The sequence below is a fragment of the Pelobates fuscus genome, chromosome 3 (assembly GCF_036172605.1).
Source record: "Pelobates fuscus isolate aPelFus1 chromosome 3, aPelFus1.pri, whole genome shotgun sequence".
Classification (NCBI taxonomy): domain Eukaryota; kingdom Metazoa; phylum Chordata; class Amphibia; order Anura; family Pelobatidae; genus Pelobates; species Pelobates fuscus.
This window is the reverse complement of record NC_086319.1, coordinates 315,844,897-315,859,903: the sequence shown is the minus strand read 5'-3', so window position 1 is coordinate 315,859,903 and position 15,007 is coordinate 315,844,897. Positions and strand designations below refer to the sequence as shown.

Here is a 15,007-nt window from a genome sequence, read left to right as displayed (position 1 = left end):
CATCCACGAGGAACTTGCATCACTAATGTGCTCTCATGCATGCAGAAAAATACATCATGGAGGTCTAGGTCTATGGAGTATCCTGCAAGAACACATGATCCTTCATAGACAAAGCTTAAGATGGGCAAAAAGATGCATTTTGTCAAGTTATGGCAACTTCAGGCTTGACCATAAAACAAAGTAGTCCCTACATTGTCTTATTATATCTTTTGTTTGTGTCAGGAATTTCAATTAAATTAACATGAGCATTTTAGAAATATTTTGTAGAATATTCAGAAGTGATATTATGGTGACAAAGCCACTTTAAAGACCCAACAAGTAGAATCCTGTTATATTACGATTCATTTAGATCTCTCATGGCTGGTATTTTTCAAGAGCAACTGTTGTGATTTCCTCATAATACCTAGCTAGCTGAGCATCATGGGAAATGTACCCTCAACAGGTACATTGCCAAAGTTTAGCCATCACAGTTTTACATACTAGTTTGTATATTGTAGTTTTTTATTTATTTATTTTATTGTAGTTAGTCAACTGATCCATGTTTATAAGTTCCCACTCATTACGAAGCAAGCTATCAGCCTTAAAGATATGGTTTATTTCCTTAGTCTGTTTCAGTGAAAAAAATAAAATATTTTTTTTAGACATTTTTCATTGCATCTTATCTCTGCTGTGTCATTTTGCAATTTACTTAACATGCAATAATGTAGTGTGGTCAGTTACAGTGAGTGGTATATGCTATTTGTACAACATTAAAAAACTCATTTTCATTTTGTGCCTAATGTAGGGTACTGGAATATAAAGGTTATAGTATTTTTGTTAGGGTCGATTATATTCATACAAAAGTATATGGCGGCTTCCCAATGAACCAGTCTGTATGCCAATGGTGGGCAGAGAATTGGTGAGAGCTGGTAGCTGAGAAATAGCCAGATTAAAAACCTTTCCTGGAGACTCCGAATTGAGCAAAAAAAAGGTTTACAGGAAGGCTATTCATCCCAAGTCATTTCCAATCAGTCTCGGTTAGAGGGATAGGAGTTAAAGTAAACCAGCAGCAGCAGGAATGCCTAAACCTGCTGTATTCACGGCCAGATTAAGGTTACCCAGAACCGTAGGATCCATATTGTGGCTATCTTCTAGAGCCCTGGGCTCTGGTATTTGATTGTTGTGTGTGTGTTTATGTGTATTGTGGCTGAGTGTTATATGTGTGTGAGGGAGACTGAATGATGTGTGTGTGTGTGTGTGTGTTAGAGAAGGCGGAGTCTGCCTGTATGTGTGGTGGCTTAATATTGTGTATGGCTACTCAAACAGTGAATATTCACAGTGAATTCCAAATTCTTCCATTTTGGCTATTTTGGCCTTAACTTTCAAATTTCAAATTCACTTTCAATTCTCTGTCACTGTTGTGTGTGTGCATGTGTTTAGTGTCTGAGTGTATGTGTGGAGAAGTTTTTAGCTCACCTCCTGTTTGAATTTTGTCAGGAGGGGGTGTTATCCCTGATGGTGCAGTTTTAGACCACTCTGGGTTGGATCCCTGGTGGCCGAGTGGGAGTTTTGTGGTCTGCACCTCTCTTGTGTGCGGTTCATTTTAGTAGCCAGTTCCACTGCTCAGTCAGTTAGTGAGAGCACTGTCTGCCGTATTTCTGAGTAATTGATAAGGGGGTACTGCAAGGGAGCTCCTAAAGTGATCTGCACTCGATAGAAGGGGTGCAGATCACTTTAAGACCTCCCTTGCGGAATTCAGAGTGCAGAGCTGATCATAGAGATCTTTCAAGCTCAATGAGAGCCCCTCACAACCAGGGCCAAATCTTCTGGACCAGACAGGGGCCTTCAGAGCCCCTGTCTGGGCCTGGGCACTAGACAGCCACCTGTGCCACCTTTTGAGAAATTAAGCACTGGCTGTATCAATACATGTACCTTCTTTTGAGCTAAGCATACCTGAATTAAAACATCTATCAGAGCTATCTGATGTGATTAGTGGTACAGAAATATATTTTGTATGTTTTTTTTAATCAATGTACAATTAATCAAATTATACCAGATGAGTTGGTTGATTAAATATTCTGCCATGGAATAATTGGTAAATGTTTGGCCAAAGTTGGTGACCTCATAGGATTGGCTTGACATGCATTGCTAGACTATTTCACACTGATATAGAAAAAGTGGATGCATACAAATGAGTGCATAGATTTCTTGATTCTTAAGAACTCTATGCGACTGGAAACCTCATAATTTCCCTAATCACCAGGACAGGTCTGGGCTTTATGCTCTGAGCTTGAGCAGAGAACAACAGACAGTGAAGAGACAGGACATATTTCTAGGTACCCTGATTCTCTAGCACAGGAGGTACCTGAGAAAGCAGCTTGAAGAATGTCCTCTGTATGCATGGTCTGCTCACAGAGACCTCCTCCTCTCCATTATAAGTGAATAATGGAATGTCTCGGAACCCCCAAAGTAAGGCATTCATAGGCTCATTCCCTATCCCTACTCACACTTGCCTCCTTGTAACATCACTTTCGTTGTTTCACAATGTTGCTCATACACTCTGTACTTGAATACATCCACATCATGTCCTGCCACCTTATACCCACAAACAGTACCCATACATTTAATGGTAGATCCAGTAAAAAACATATAATACAACAGGTTCGCATTTTATTATACATGTTTCACAAAATATTGTTTTTATGATGTTAGAAACATTCTTTTCTCTGTCTTCTCTCTATGCACAAGTTTTATAAAATATTTGATTTGCTTTTTACAAAAAGAAAAAATATATAGAAAATGTTGTACATGACATTACACACAGAGGCTCCTTAAGACGTCTAGGAGACTATTGCAACTTCATTTAAATAAAAAATAAAAACAAATTAGTGCTCCAATTATTTTTTTTAATAACATTATTATTAATATTTTTTTTTATATAAATAGATGCACGGAAACATCATGCACTGCACGGTCCCCGCAGAACAGATGGGCCACGGAACTTAATGTCTCTGACCTATTACGGAAGGACATTAAAAATTATACTATAAAAGAAGAGACACAGGTGTCGCTGTAAATGCAGGGGAAGCAGAGTAACGGTGGAATGTACTAATCTCGTGCTTTCAGCAAACCTGTCCACATAATGTTGTTGTGCCAAAGTGTTTTTATTTACCCACTTGGAGCATTCACCATCATACATCAGACAGCACATTTATTCCAACAGAGGTGATACACTGGTTTGGCATGTGCTACAATGAATGTCTCTTTTAACATGAACCAGATAAAATTGTACAATAACTTATTTAAATGCACAACTGTCCTCCTGTGTGCTATTTGCATTGATGGTCTCTCGCTGCTAGAACCAGCATGCATCTGATCTCCTTTTCCTGATAGGATGTTCATTATTGGTACGTGATTTGATTTATAAGTAGTGGTGCAAAAAAGGAGGCTCAGATGTGTGCGGTAAATTCCCTTTTTTACATTATAGTGCAGGGACATATTGTGGGGGCAAGAGGGATTCTATTTTTCCTTAATATTCTTTAAAAATCCTTTTTGCCCCATTGCTGTTTTTTTATTTCCCCACCTTGTACCTTTTTAATAACAAGAGGAAAAGAACTGCACATTCTATCCTTTCTCACTTAGCTACCAGGACAATACAAGGCATGGGAAAATGAATGACAACTTATCCTGTGAAATTTAGCTGAGAGGGATATGGGATTTGTAACTTCTCATTGGCTGTGCTTTATTACGGCCTTCCTCTATATGGGCTAATGAGAGAGCTCTGTGATATGATATCATATCCCTGCTTCCAATCAGAGGGCAAGGTGTAGCATGAGGGATCACAGAAATGGAAACATAAGGGAGCGTATATATCACTCTTCGGTCACTAAAAGACAGAATGTATTGGGGGCCTTTCTAACTCAAAGCCTCACTGCACTGCATTGGCTGCACCTATATTTTTTGCCTGTTTATAAAATAATCTCTGTATCTGTATATAAACATCCTGAGTGGGCATAAGGTACTTATGGTAGTGAAACCATTTCAGACTACAAGTGTCAACACCATCAGCCAGTACGGAACATGAAATGCAGCCAAAGTTCTAGAACACAGATTGCTAACTATTTGAAAAGCTGTGCACCATAGGAAACACAGTTTATAACAGTCTGAGTGATAAAATTAGCAATCACCGCACTACATCTCATGTTTTTTTGATCATTTTGGGCTTGATTGGTGTACAGAAGATCATCAATGACTAAAACAAAATCTTGTCCAGCTAGATCTATATTACTCTGTGACGGCTGGTTTCCAGACTGAATGAATAGAATCTTTAATAAATATATTTTAGAGAATTATTATTTTTTTTTTTTTATAAGCATAAACATAGAATGTTTAAAGGATATTTAAGTGCATTATTAAATAAGTGCAGTATTATTAATAACTGTGCAAAGATTTTTTAAAAATGATATTCAAACCCTTGAACATCACAGCAGTGATTTGATGGTGACGCCATTCTTTCCGAATTTTTTGTTTTTCTTCTATATTGCCAAAGTAGTGGGCATTTAGGCAAACTGTGGGTGGCTATGCATCGGCATGATCAGATCATATAGGATATACATGGTTCTATGTCATATGGCTTTAAAATGGCTTTCCTTTATTCAATAACATTACAGATGTATCACAGTCAGCACTATTGATAATTTGCCAAAGGCATCCTGAAGATGACAATGAGGAGCCGTGTTTGATAATAGTGGGGGGATTGCACAGTAGGAGGTACATGGAACTTATGGTAACAATTGCTTTTTAAATCATCACTTTAATGGTCTAAATATCTGATTTAAAATTATTCATGTGGACAGAGCCGTTCTCTTTTAAAATTCCCACCCAACCCACCCCTTTGTCCTCTCACATTTAAAATACATTCAGCAACAGATCACAATTATTTATTCAAGGTTTCTTGATGTGCAATGTGTTTGTAACCTTTAATATATTTATATATTTTTTTATTTTTAATTCGGCCAGCCTGGAGTTTAAATAATAAAAATATCACATTATAGTCACATTATAATTAATTAAAAGAATGGGACATTAGTCTTTACAGCTTCACGTAGCCTTCCTACATCTTTTCAACATCTTTTCGCCCTTGTTTAAAACCTTTTGAAGAAAGGCACAGCGTGAACCCTAACAAAGGCACTTATTTGACCATTAGTAAAAATGCTGAAACCTAATTTGCTTTGGTGCTTTTTTTTTTTTATACAGCCTGGGTTTTCTTGAATATAAACTCCTTATACGACAAAACAAAAACAAATCAACATTGTTAATATAAATGTTCTTTACAATATTTTTTTTCTGTTTGCTTTTTTAATGGGCATTTTTCTGTGCAGCTCTTGCAATAGCTCTCGATCGACTTCTAAGGCTTCTCTTGTGTCTGAAAGTGGAAACTGCAGGGAATCAAACAGAGAGAGAGAAAAAACTCATGAAGGCAGATATTGCAAGTGTAAAGAGGTTGTTTTATGAGCTACCAACCAATGGCATTATTAACTTGTTGAGATTAAAGGAAGACTATATGATGCCTCATCCTAATTACAAATTCCAGATAGTATATGTGTGCAGAATGGTCTGAGTGTCTCCCATAAGCCTGATGGATGACATTACTATAGCAAGTATCCCCTGCTGAAGAACCTGCTTCCACAGCAGCTGAGGTTTTAGGCTTAGACTGGTTCCAGAACTTACAAGAGTTAGCGATTATACCACCTATGTTGGGCAAACTGAGTAGATGGCATTGGCTTTTAAAACAATAACATGCCTCTGACCACAGGCTAGTTAAAAAAAATTACCTGTTTGAAGGGCTTACTTTGGACACCTTGAACACTAATGATGTGTGATTTGTTATGGATTAAGTTTAACTTCCCCACCTTCAAAATTATATGAACTATTTAAAAAAATATATTTTACTTTTTAGAAGATAATCATAGACTGAGGATTTTTAGCATATATATAATGATTTTTTCTCAGCAATAATCAGTAATAATATTATAAACAATCAGAAAATATTAGTGCATTATATTATAAATATTTGGAATATGGTAGAAATTATCATGGAGAACATACTCTATTAAGGTTATTAACAAAATGTACTTTTTAAATATATATATACACCACAAAATATATCAACTAATCCCACCACCAATATAGAAATGCTTAACTTGTGTGTGATTATATGTTTCAGCTTCCCCAAAGGGCCCTAGTAATAGATATCCCTTAAAATACAATACTATACCAAAAACATATATATAGGGATTTAGATGTTTCCTAAAATATTAATAAACATAGCATAGTGTAATACAGTTTGTATATAGTAAATAGTGCTACATACCATTGCCTTCATAAGATATTGGAATATTATGCGTGTAATAGGTGACTACCCCGGTGTTTTGGGGGCTATTAGCTCCAATCTGTTTTTCCCCAGAGGCCATCCAACAGGGTGGTAAGTAAAAAGAGACTTTTAATATTAAAACGAATATACAAATACATTCCAACGGGTTTCTTCCCTTCAGGTGCTTCCTCAGGGACCAAGTATTCTGTTTTCATTGTTTTTAATACTTGGTCCCTGAGAAGGTCCCTGCAGAGAACAAATACATCAGAGCTTATTTGTATATTCTTTTAAATAATAAAAACCTTTATTACTTACCACCCTGTTGGGTGCCACTGGTAAAAAACAGATTGGAGCTATCGGGAAGGATAAAACTCCCCAAACACTGGGGGAGGCAACTGTTATATACATAATAGCTTGTGAGTGCAATCCTATATAGCACTCTTTACTATATACAATCTGTATTATACTATGCTCTGTTTATTACAAATTGTTGCAAACTGCTGATTCCTTGCATATGTTTTTGGATTAGAAATATACCCTAACTCAGTTTTGTTTCAACTCAACACTTTTGGTCTACTATGGTATGGTAAGTGATCTCTCATTAAGGAACACTGTTTGTCATATGTTTTGGACTCTATACAAAGTCCCTTTAGTATCAACACGTCTCTCAGTTTTTTCATTATAGGAACTGGAAGCAATTTCATCAACTGGAGTGAAATCACTGCTTCATTATCACATCTTAGCATTCTCCAGCCTCTAGAAATGACAGGGGACACATAGGCTTATACAGACTGAATTAATTTAAATTGCCACAAAACCAGTACAGTTATGTAAGTTAATTATCATGCGCTTAGACGACAGGTCACCATTCAATGTTATTGCTAGTGATTCCACAGTCAGAACAATTAAGAGCATGTCAAGCAAGTAGTGTACGGTGTGGTTTACTTTTTTAACTGTTTATTTTTTTTCAGTAGAATAATTTTTTTTCCAGCAAAAAAAAATAAAAATATTCATAGAAGGAACACAGAAGTAATGTAACGTAAGAAAACAAGAATTGCAGTGTGTTCTTGAGTCTAAATATTTCTTTAACGTTTCAATAAAAGATTGCTTATCATTGAACAGTGAAACATATATTAGCCGAAATTTTGGTACATGGACTTCAAAAAGTTTGACACCTCAAGTTTAGAACAGCCAGGCTGTGATCTGACAGATCTGAATTCAAGGATTTGTGGCAATCAAAAGTACCAATTTGTAAGGAAACAGTCAGCTAACACTAGATGTAATACAGTAGGCCTTTCTTCTAGTGAAAGTATCACTTTTCTGTAAAATGTATATTTGGCAGCTCAAAAAACTTTGTATAATTAGGTGGTCTCCCGCAGAGGTCCTTACTCATTTACATTACTATCCCGTTGCTCCTGGAATTTTTCATTTCAAGTAAAAATTAATTTTGGTCAAGTCAGTATCATATGAAACCTCCCAACCAGTGTGAGCTAAGTTGCAAGCATATATATGTAACTCGGGAGTAGAATGTTGATCTTTGTAATTAGTCAGCATGCTGCCTTATTTTACTTAACTGGACTGACTGCCGAAATATGAAATGCAATTTTAAGTGATTATAGAATGCTGAGACCATAAAGGAAAAAAGATTATGTTGGCCACAGTGGTATTCATGGTAGATAGACTGAGGCAATTACAGACAAAGGAATAAAAAGATACAAAGACATAGTATGACATATATGATATACATTTTAAGCCACTACTAATAAACATTAGATAAAAGATTACAAGTAGATTTATTTATATTCATTTTTAAATATATATATCATATTTATTACTAATGCCTTCATAACAGTCTGATTTAGTAAATACTTTGTATTTTTTTTTTTTGTCCAAATGGAAGTATATAAGGAACGGTAAGAAAAATCCAAAATTAAATCTAAATGATCTAACTAATCCGAAATTGTAGATTTTACATGAACAATACTTACGGTCTATGCATTGTATCCGTGGCTCATCCCAGTGTCCACTTGGTAGACACCGGATTATAGGTATATGGCGCTGTAGGAATCCCTGGTTACATTGATACCGGATTAATGAGTTGATTTCGTAACGTTCTTTCTTTCGTCCAAATGTAGCTGCATTTTCTACCACTGGGGGGTCGCCACATGCCACTGCATTGAGAAACATATTATTGAAAAGTAGTAAATACACCGCTCACTATCAGGATAGTAAAAAGACAAGCAAATATGTAAATACCCTCAAATCTTAGACCAAAAATGGTTAATTCATATCAACCTGACTCCAAACAATGTTGCCTGTAATAGGATTCACTGTACATGTGACTTTTTTTCCCTCTAGTTACTATTATTGTAGTATTGTGTGATGGCAAATGCAGATGTGCTCATGCTCAAAGTTTGTGTCATTCAATGGGCAATACCAAACATAATGTCATTTGACATGTGCCCCATAACGGTGATCCAAATGCGGGCAAGCATAAATTTGCAGATCCCTTACTGATATATCCATTTAAAACTGGGCTACTCTCTGCAATTCTATGAACTGGGGCAGATTTTTCTAATAGTATTGTATCTCATCATCATTCCTAATTGTTTGATGCTCATACTTATATAGTACATGCGGAAAAGGCTATAAGCAGACTCTAAAAAGAATATAGAACAATAAATTCATAATCATTATACAACAATAAAAAGGCACATCTTGAATTACTGACCCCACTATCATGTTAAAGGTAAAATATATATTTTATATATTTGAATTCCTCTTTAGGAAATGTAAGCTTTGATATCTCTGTGACAGAGTTTTTGGGTTTTTTTTAAACTAATATTATTAACCTGTATGTGTAGACTTGTGCAGCTAGTTTAAGAGGTAAAGTATCAGTGCATCTAAGAGAAGTAAAAAGTGACTTGTAGTGAACGAGAAGCAATAATTCCACCTTGGCATTAGGTCCTGGCAAGGCGGTTGCTAAGCTCTTGAGCACCCCAACAGACTAATGTCGCCTTGTTGTTTTTGTGTTCCAGAGTCACAAATTCTCAGTCTGTCACTGAATTAGTGCTATGTAAATAATAGTACCACTAATTAAAACCTTTCATAAATAAGTATTCAATACCTTCCCATTATCTTTTTTTTTTTTTTTTTTACCATTTACTGATGTAGATATGTATGCAGTGTGGCATGTTTTTTTCTCAGTCTAAGATGCTTAGCAACAGTGTTTTAAAGGCTTTCCTTGAAAAACAAAAAGCTTCAGCTATTGAAAAAGACAGAAGGCTATCCCTCTTTTGTTTGATGCTGTAAAACGACAACTAATTAGAGCTGACCAAGGCAGTCAATGCTCTTTTTTTGGGTGGTGATATGCAACTGTGAATTAAGTTCCATATTACAATATTTGTAACATATGCTATAATCTTAGGATTCATTTTACCTACTTGACCTTCAATAAATATCTACATAACATGATGCTTCCTGAGTAATTGGTGGTTAAAGTAAACCAGTTGTTAAAAATTAGATAATACCAATATGTATGTGTGCATTTTATGTAAGAAACAAAAAGGCAGTTTTCTTTGTAATTATTAGTTAAGTCAACCTGACTATCTCTCATTGCTCTGTTACCGTAGCCCAGTGATGGTTAACCCATGGCACCTTACTTAATTATGGAATGAAATTCTCAAAATGTACATAAAGTAAAATAATGAGATATGGGGAAAGTCTGATAGGATGACCGGGTATTACATAGAATGGTGTTGCTTTTTGGAGGGATATAGGTGATAATTATTCTTGGATAAATAGAAAATAAGAAAAAGTCACTAGTAAAGTACATAGTTTATCAGAAAGGCAGGAGCACCAATATTTTACTACTGAAGCCAACACACAACATTCAAAGCCTCCTCACACATACATCATACAGCATGAACACACCACACAGCTTACACAAAACACACAGCCCAGACACAGCATTCCAACCATACACACATCAAATACACACATACAAAATGCCACCAAACAGCCTTCAATACATGCACAAAGTGGGACATACTAAATTAATGAAAATGACAGAGGGAAAAGAAATTGACAGATAAATAGCAAGCATAAAGTTAGAGAATAGAGAGAAACATGCTGCGTGAGTTGGATAGAAAGACACATTAATATCCAGAATTTGAAAAAGATAAGAAAAGAGACTGATTATGGATATTGGATACACAAAGGTGCAAACTTTTTATTGTTCTGTGTTTACACGGATTCTGCAGGAGGAAATGTAATCATGTGTCAAATTGTTGATGGTTTTGTATGTTACATAATCACTATATAAGTGTTTCCCTCTAATGCATTTTGATTTCTTACTGGCCTCAGATAATTTCTGCTTATTTCTATAAATTCTTATAAAACTACAAAATTCAATAAACCATTAAAAAAAAAATCTTTATTTTTGGTGTGCATAAAGATAAACAACATGTCTGCCATGCTCCAACAGCGGTAGCAATCGTTCTAGAATACATGACATTTTAAGGTACATGACAGAGCACTGCAAGTCATTCCAGAGAATGTGCACAAATTTTCAAAGTATTGAATCAGTAGAGTAATGTTGCGCTTTCGAGAGTATTTGTAATAAGTGAACTCACATTCCCACGACATACGAGCAAGCATGTGTACAGCAAGAGATAGTATGGAATGAGAAAAAAGATCAGCAAAGTTTTATGTTATTATGATCAAGTTAAACATGCTGAGAAAGATTAATAAAATGTATTTGAGCGTAAGAGGTATGCGAATACAAGGCTAAGGTGATCAGGTAGGCCCATTCCTGAATTTGTAGACATGTTAAGGCATCTGGGGTTTAATGCAGGTTGGTAGTTAGAGAGGAGATAGAAACAGAGAGACAAGAAATTTCCTTCCTCTACAACTGGCAGTGGCAGTGCGGGGTCCTGCGGGGAGTTCTGTGCCTGAAATAGTGTTCGCAGCTCAGTGCTGAGGTCAGCCAATGCCCTGTTGGGGCAGTATTGAACGCGGTCTTGAGAGTCTCATTGTCAGGTCCGGCCGCTCACTCTCATGGAGGTTTGCCGTAAAGCTACTTGTGTCGGTCCTGCTCCTTATAGGTGCCAGGTAACATTGCAGGAAGGAATGCAGGTTCTTCTGAGACCTCATGTTGGGCCGTGGTGGATGACTTGGCTTGGTCAGAGTTGGCATATTCTTCTGTTGGGGGGTAACTGCTGCCGGATGCAGACGTGCCGATTTGCACCCTGTAGGTAGAAGTTGCTGTCTGGGGCGCCATTTACGGGCTCGCTTTATGGGGTGATATGTGCCTCTGGGGTGGTAGCGTGTGTGCAGCGCCAAGAGAGTGCTTCTCTGGGAGGTATGCAAGTGCTTGCTGTTCCCTAAGTTCCATTATCTTCCTGAAGGCTGCGAATATGGCATCCAGCCGAGCCAGCGTGTACAACCCTATTACTATGTCTGATGGCCCACTGTCGGTTGTCTCCATTTGAGGGTTAGCCGATTGTGACTGGGGATGCCATCCCACAGCATGTAGGATAACCCTCAGCGGTCCATAGGGGGGGGCCAGGGCAGTTTTTTGAGATTTTTGCCAATGAAGGTGGTAGGGGAGCAGCCGCCTCCCCCATGCCGACCATGCTGGTAGGCCACAACAGTCGCTCCGGTGAGTCCTGCAGGGTATGCAGCTTGTTTGGTGCCCACGTTTGCCCCATGGTTTCACCTCTCAGTTGGTGGCCCATATAAGTAACTTGGAGGCTGTTTATGCTTATTAATCAGCAGTATTTGCCTGGAAGAGCAGGAGCAGCTCTACCCTGCGTCCTCTCAGCTCAACGGTCAGGCCCCACCCCCATCAATAAACCATTTTAATTGACAATATATTAAAATAAATTAACATTACTTTATCCAGAGGAAGGGGTATGTGTATATGGTTATTAAAGACAAATTATTTTGTCCAAGAAAGATCGAGTGATCTAGTCACTGACAGCATTGACTTGAGAACAGACTTTAAAATTACAGCATTGTAAAAAAACTAAAAAAAACAAAAAACAACTCACCCACAAAAAAAAAATCTATTTAATATCCGACTTTAATGGCTTTTAGTGTCTTTTAAATACTAATCACATTTTAATGTTGCCCCAGTACACCAGTGAAAAACCAATTTAACAATAAATTGTGGATAATAATTGCAACCTTTAAAGGAACACTATAGGGTCGGGAACACAAACATGTATTCCTGACCTTATACTGTTAAAATCACCATCTAAATATTATAAATATTTTTTATATTTTTTTTTTTTACCCACCTGTGCCTTTTTTGCATGTGAATGGCAGATGGTAGTTGCATGGCACATCATTCCATTCTCCTCTTTCATGCCAGATCATCACTACACAATCTTCCCCAGTGGCAAAGAAGTTATCTGGTTGGTTTGGCCTCCAGTTTTCATATTGCTAATAGATAAAACAACAGTATATTTTTAAAACATTTGTAGGCCTCTGCATAAGAATAGTGATGGATTGTCTTGGCATTGTCAATGTTTGTGAGCTATATCTTAAAGGGACACTATAGTCACAAAAAACAACTTTAGCTTAATATAGCATTTTTGGATAGACCATGCCTCTGAGGTTTCACTGCTCAAGTCACTGCCATTTAGGAGTTAAATAGTTTTTTATTCTGTTTATGCAGCCTAAAACCACACCTCCCCTGGCTGTGACTGACTCAGACTGCATGAAAACAAAATGGTTTCATTTTCATTTAAATGTTACTTACTGTGAAAGTTTTTAAACTCTTGACCTGTAAATTGAACATGAATTACACACAGGTGGCTCCTGCATGGTTTAGCAAGCTATTAACAGAGCAGGATATAAGCAAGTCTAAATTAAACAGGATTTTCAATAAAGGAAGTGGAAACATTAGATGACTCTTTATAGGAAGTGTTTAGGAAGACTGTCTAAGTCACATGCAGGGAGGTGTGACTAGGACTGCATAAACAATGTTATTTAACTTCTAAATGGCAAAGAAGTGAGCAGTGGGACTGCAGGGGCATGATCTGTACACCAAAACTGCTTAATTAAGCTGAAGTTGTTTTGGGGACTATAGTGTCCTTTTAAATAATACTCAGTCAGTGTGATACAGAGGTGTACAGCAGATACACATGTGCAATAGACCCAGTTATAAGTAGTTATTTATGAAAACATTTCTTGGTATTTTATTAAGAGGTATATTTAAGCATTACAAATGTTTTTAAACGCTAACTTAATATGCATCCTGCTACACTAAGTTTAACTTGCCCAATTAGATATATATGTGTGGAGATAATTGCAAAAGATGCACAAAACCAAGATTGAAGCCTACTTACCAAAGCATTTCCATCAGACCAACGGAAGTCGTTTTCAACTGTCTTGTCATTTAGTCCAACCCACTGATAGTCTTGTGCGTTGCCTGCGTGGAGTGAATGGGATTGGGTTTACACAACAAATGAAAATTGAACCGCACCAAGCCCACAATGCATATCAGTTATGTTAAAATGTCGTATTGTAGATGTTTGTGGACTACTTTTCCCACAATGTCCAGCCAACTTAAAAAAAATATTATATGCACCCAGACCACTTCATCTCAATGCCATGTGCCCCACGTTTTAAAGCTGCAGCTGAAAATATTGGTGTATTGACAGTCTCTAGGGGCGCACCCTCAAAAAGACTCTCCTATTTCTTTCAGATGTTCTCATAGAGGCCAACTGACCGGCACAGTGTGGCGTTTTGCTGTGCATGCGCCCCAGCCTCCCAGTGTTTTGAATTGAATTGGCTGAGATCATCGACCTTGATGATCTCATTCAAAGAGGCAGAGCTATACACCAGAGATCAGGGCTGCAAGGGGGAAAGGGTAAGTAAAACACATCTTTTAACTTTTGCAATGGGGACCCAGTCACCTAAACCTTTACTAGGGCACTATAACGTTGGGAATACAGATTTGTATTTCTAATGCTATAGTGTTACTTTAAGGAAAATAGAAAAGAAAATGTGCAAACATCTACAATGAGATCTAGTATCACTGGCAAATATAGCCCTTAATTTAACATTTCTGGATAGGCTTTCCAAATTATTTAATAATTTGATAAGCTTTTAAAATGATCTAATGTTATGAAAAAAATGTATTTTAATGTTTTTATATATATATTTTTATACATTATTTTTTGTATGATATATTGTAATATTTAGATATTTAAAAAAAAAATAAGTGTTAAAGTGTATCCAAAAATACAAAATCATATAAAAACCTTATCAAAATATATTTCAAAAAGGCAATAAATGATAGGTTACGAGCGGTGTTACTTTAAAATGATAGGTTGTAGCTAATTCCTGTAATTATCGACTAAACCATGTACAAGCATTATCCACTGAAGGATAAGCAGGTATTGACAACAGGTATTTTCTCTTCTGGAACTGGTACGCTTGTTTCACAAATTTCTCTATTTATTCTACCTTGCATTTTTTCATTAAAGAGACACTTAAGATATGTTGCTAATATCAGGTTAAAAATATTGTGTATGTAGATGGTGGAAGCCTCTTTCAGGGCAATAACAAATCGCTAAATAACAATAGCTGAATTCCAATAACAATAGCTAAAGACATAATAGTGAGATCAAGAGAGGGTTGGGA

At 36.6% G+C, this 15,007-nt stretch overlaps 1 protein-coding gene across 2 annotated transcripts in view; it reads right to left on the bottom strand.

The window, feature by feature from the left end:
- Window positions 1-4,874: 4,874 nt before the first annotated feature.
- The window catches only part of ACAN (aggrecan), a 100,411-nt gene continuing 90,278 nt past the window's right edge, over window positions 4,875-15,007 (bottom strand). For both annotated transcript variants that reach the window (XM_063448884.1, XM_063448885.1), the window contains 4 exons: window positions 13,708-13,790; window positions 12,655-12,799; window positions 8,341-8,523; window positions 4,875-5,417 (listed from right to left, as the gene is read on the bottom strand). In XM_063448884.1, the coding sequence (XP_063304954.1) occupies window positions 5,338-5,417; window positions 8,341-8,523; window positions 12,655-12,799; window positions 13,708-13,790 (491 nt within the window). In that variant the 3' untranslated portion in view covers window positions 4,875-5,337. The remainder of the gene's footprint in view (window positions 5,418-8,340; window positions 8,524-12,654; window positions 12,800-13,707; window positions 13,791-15,007) is intronic.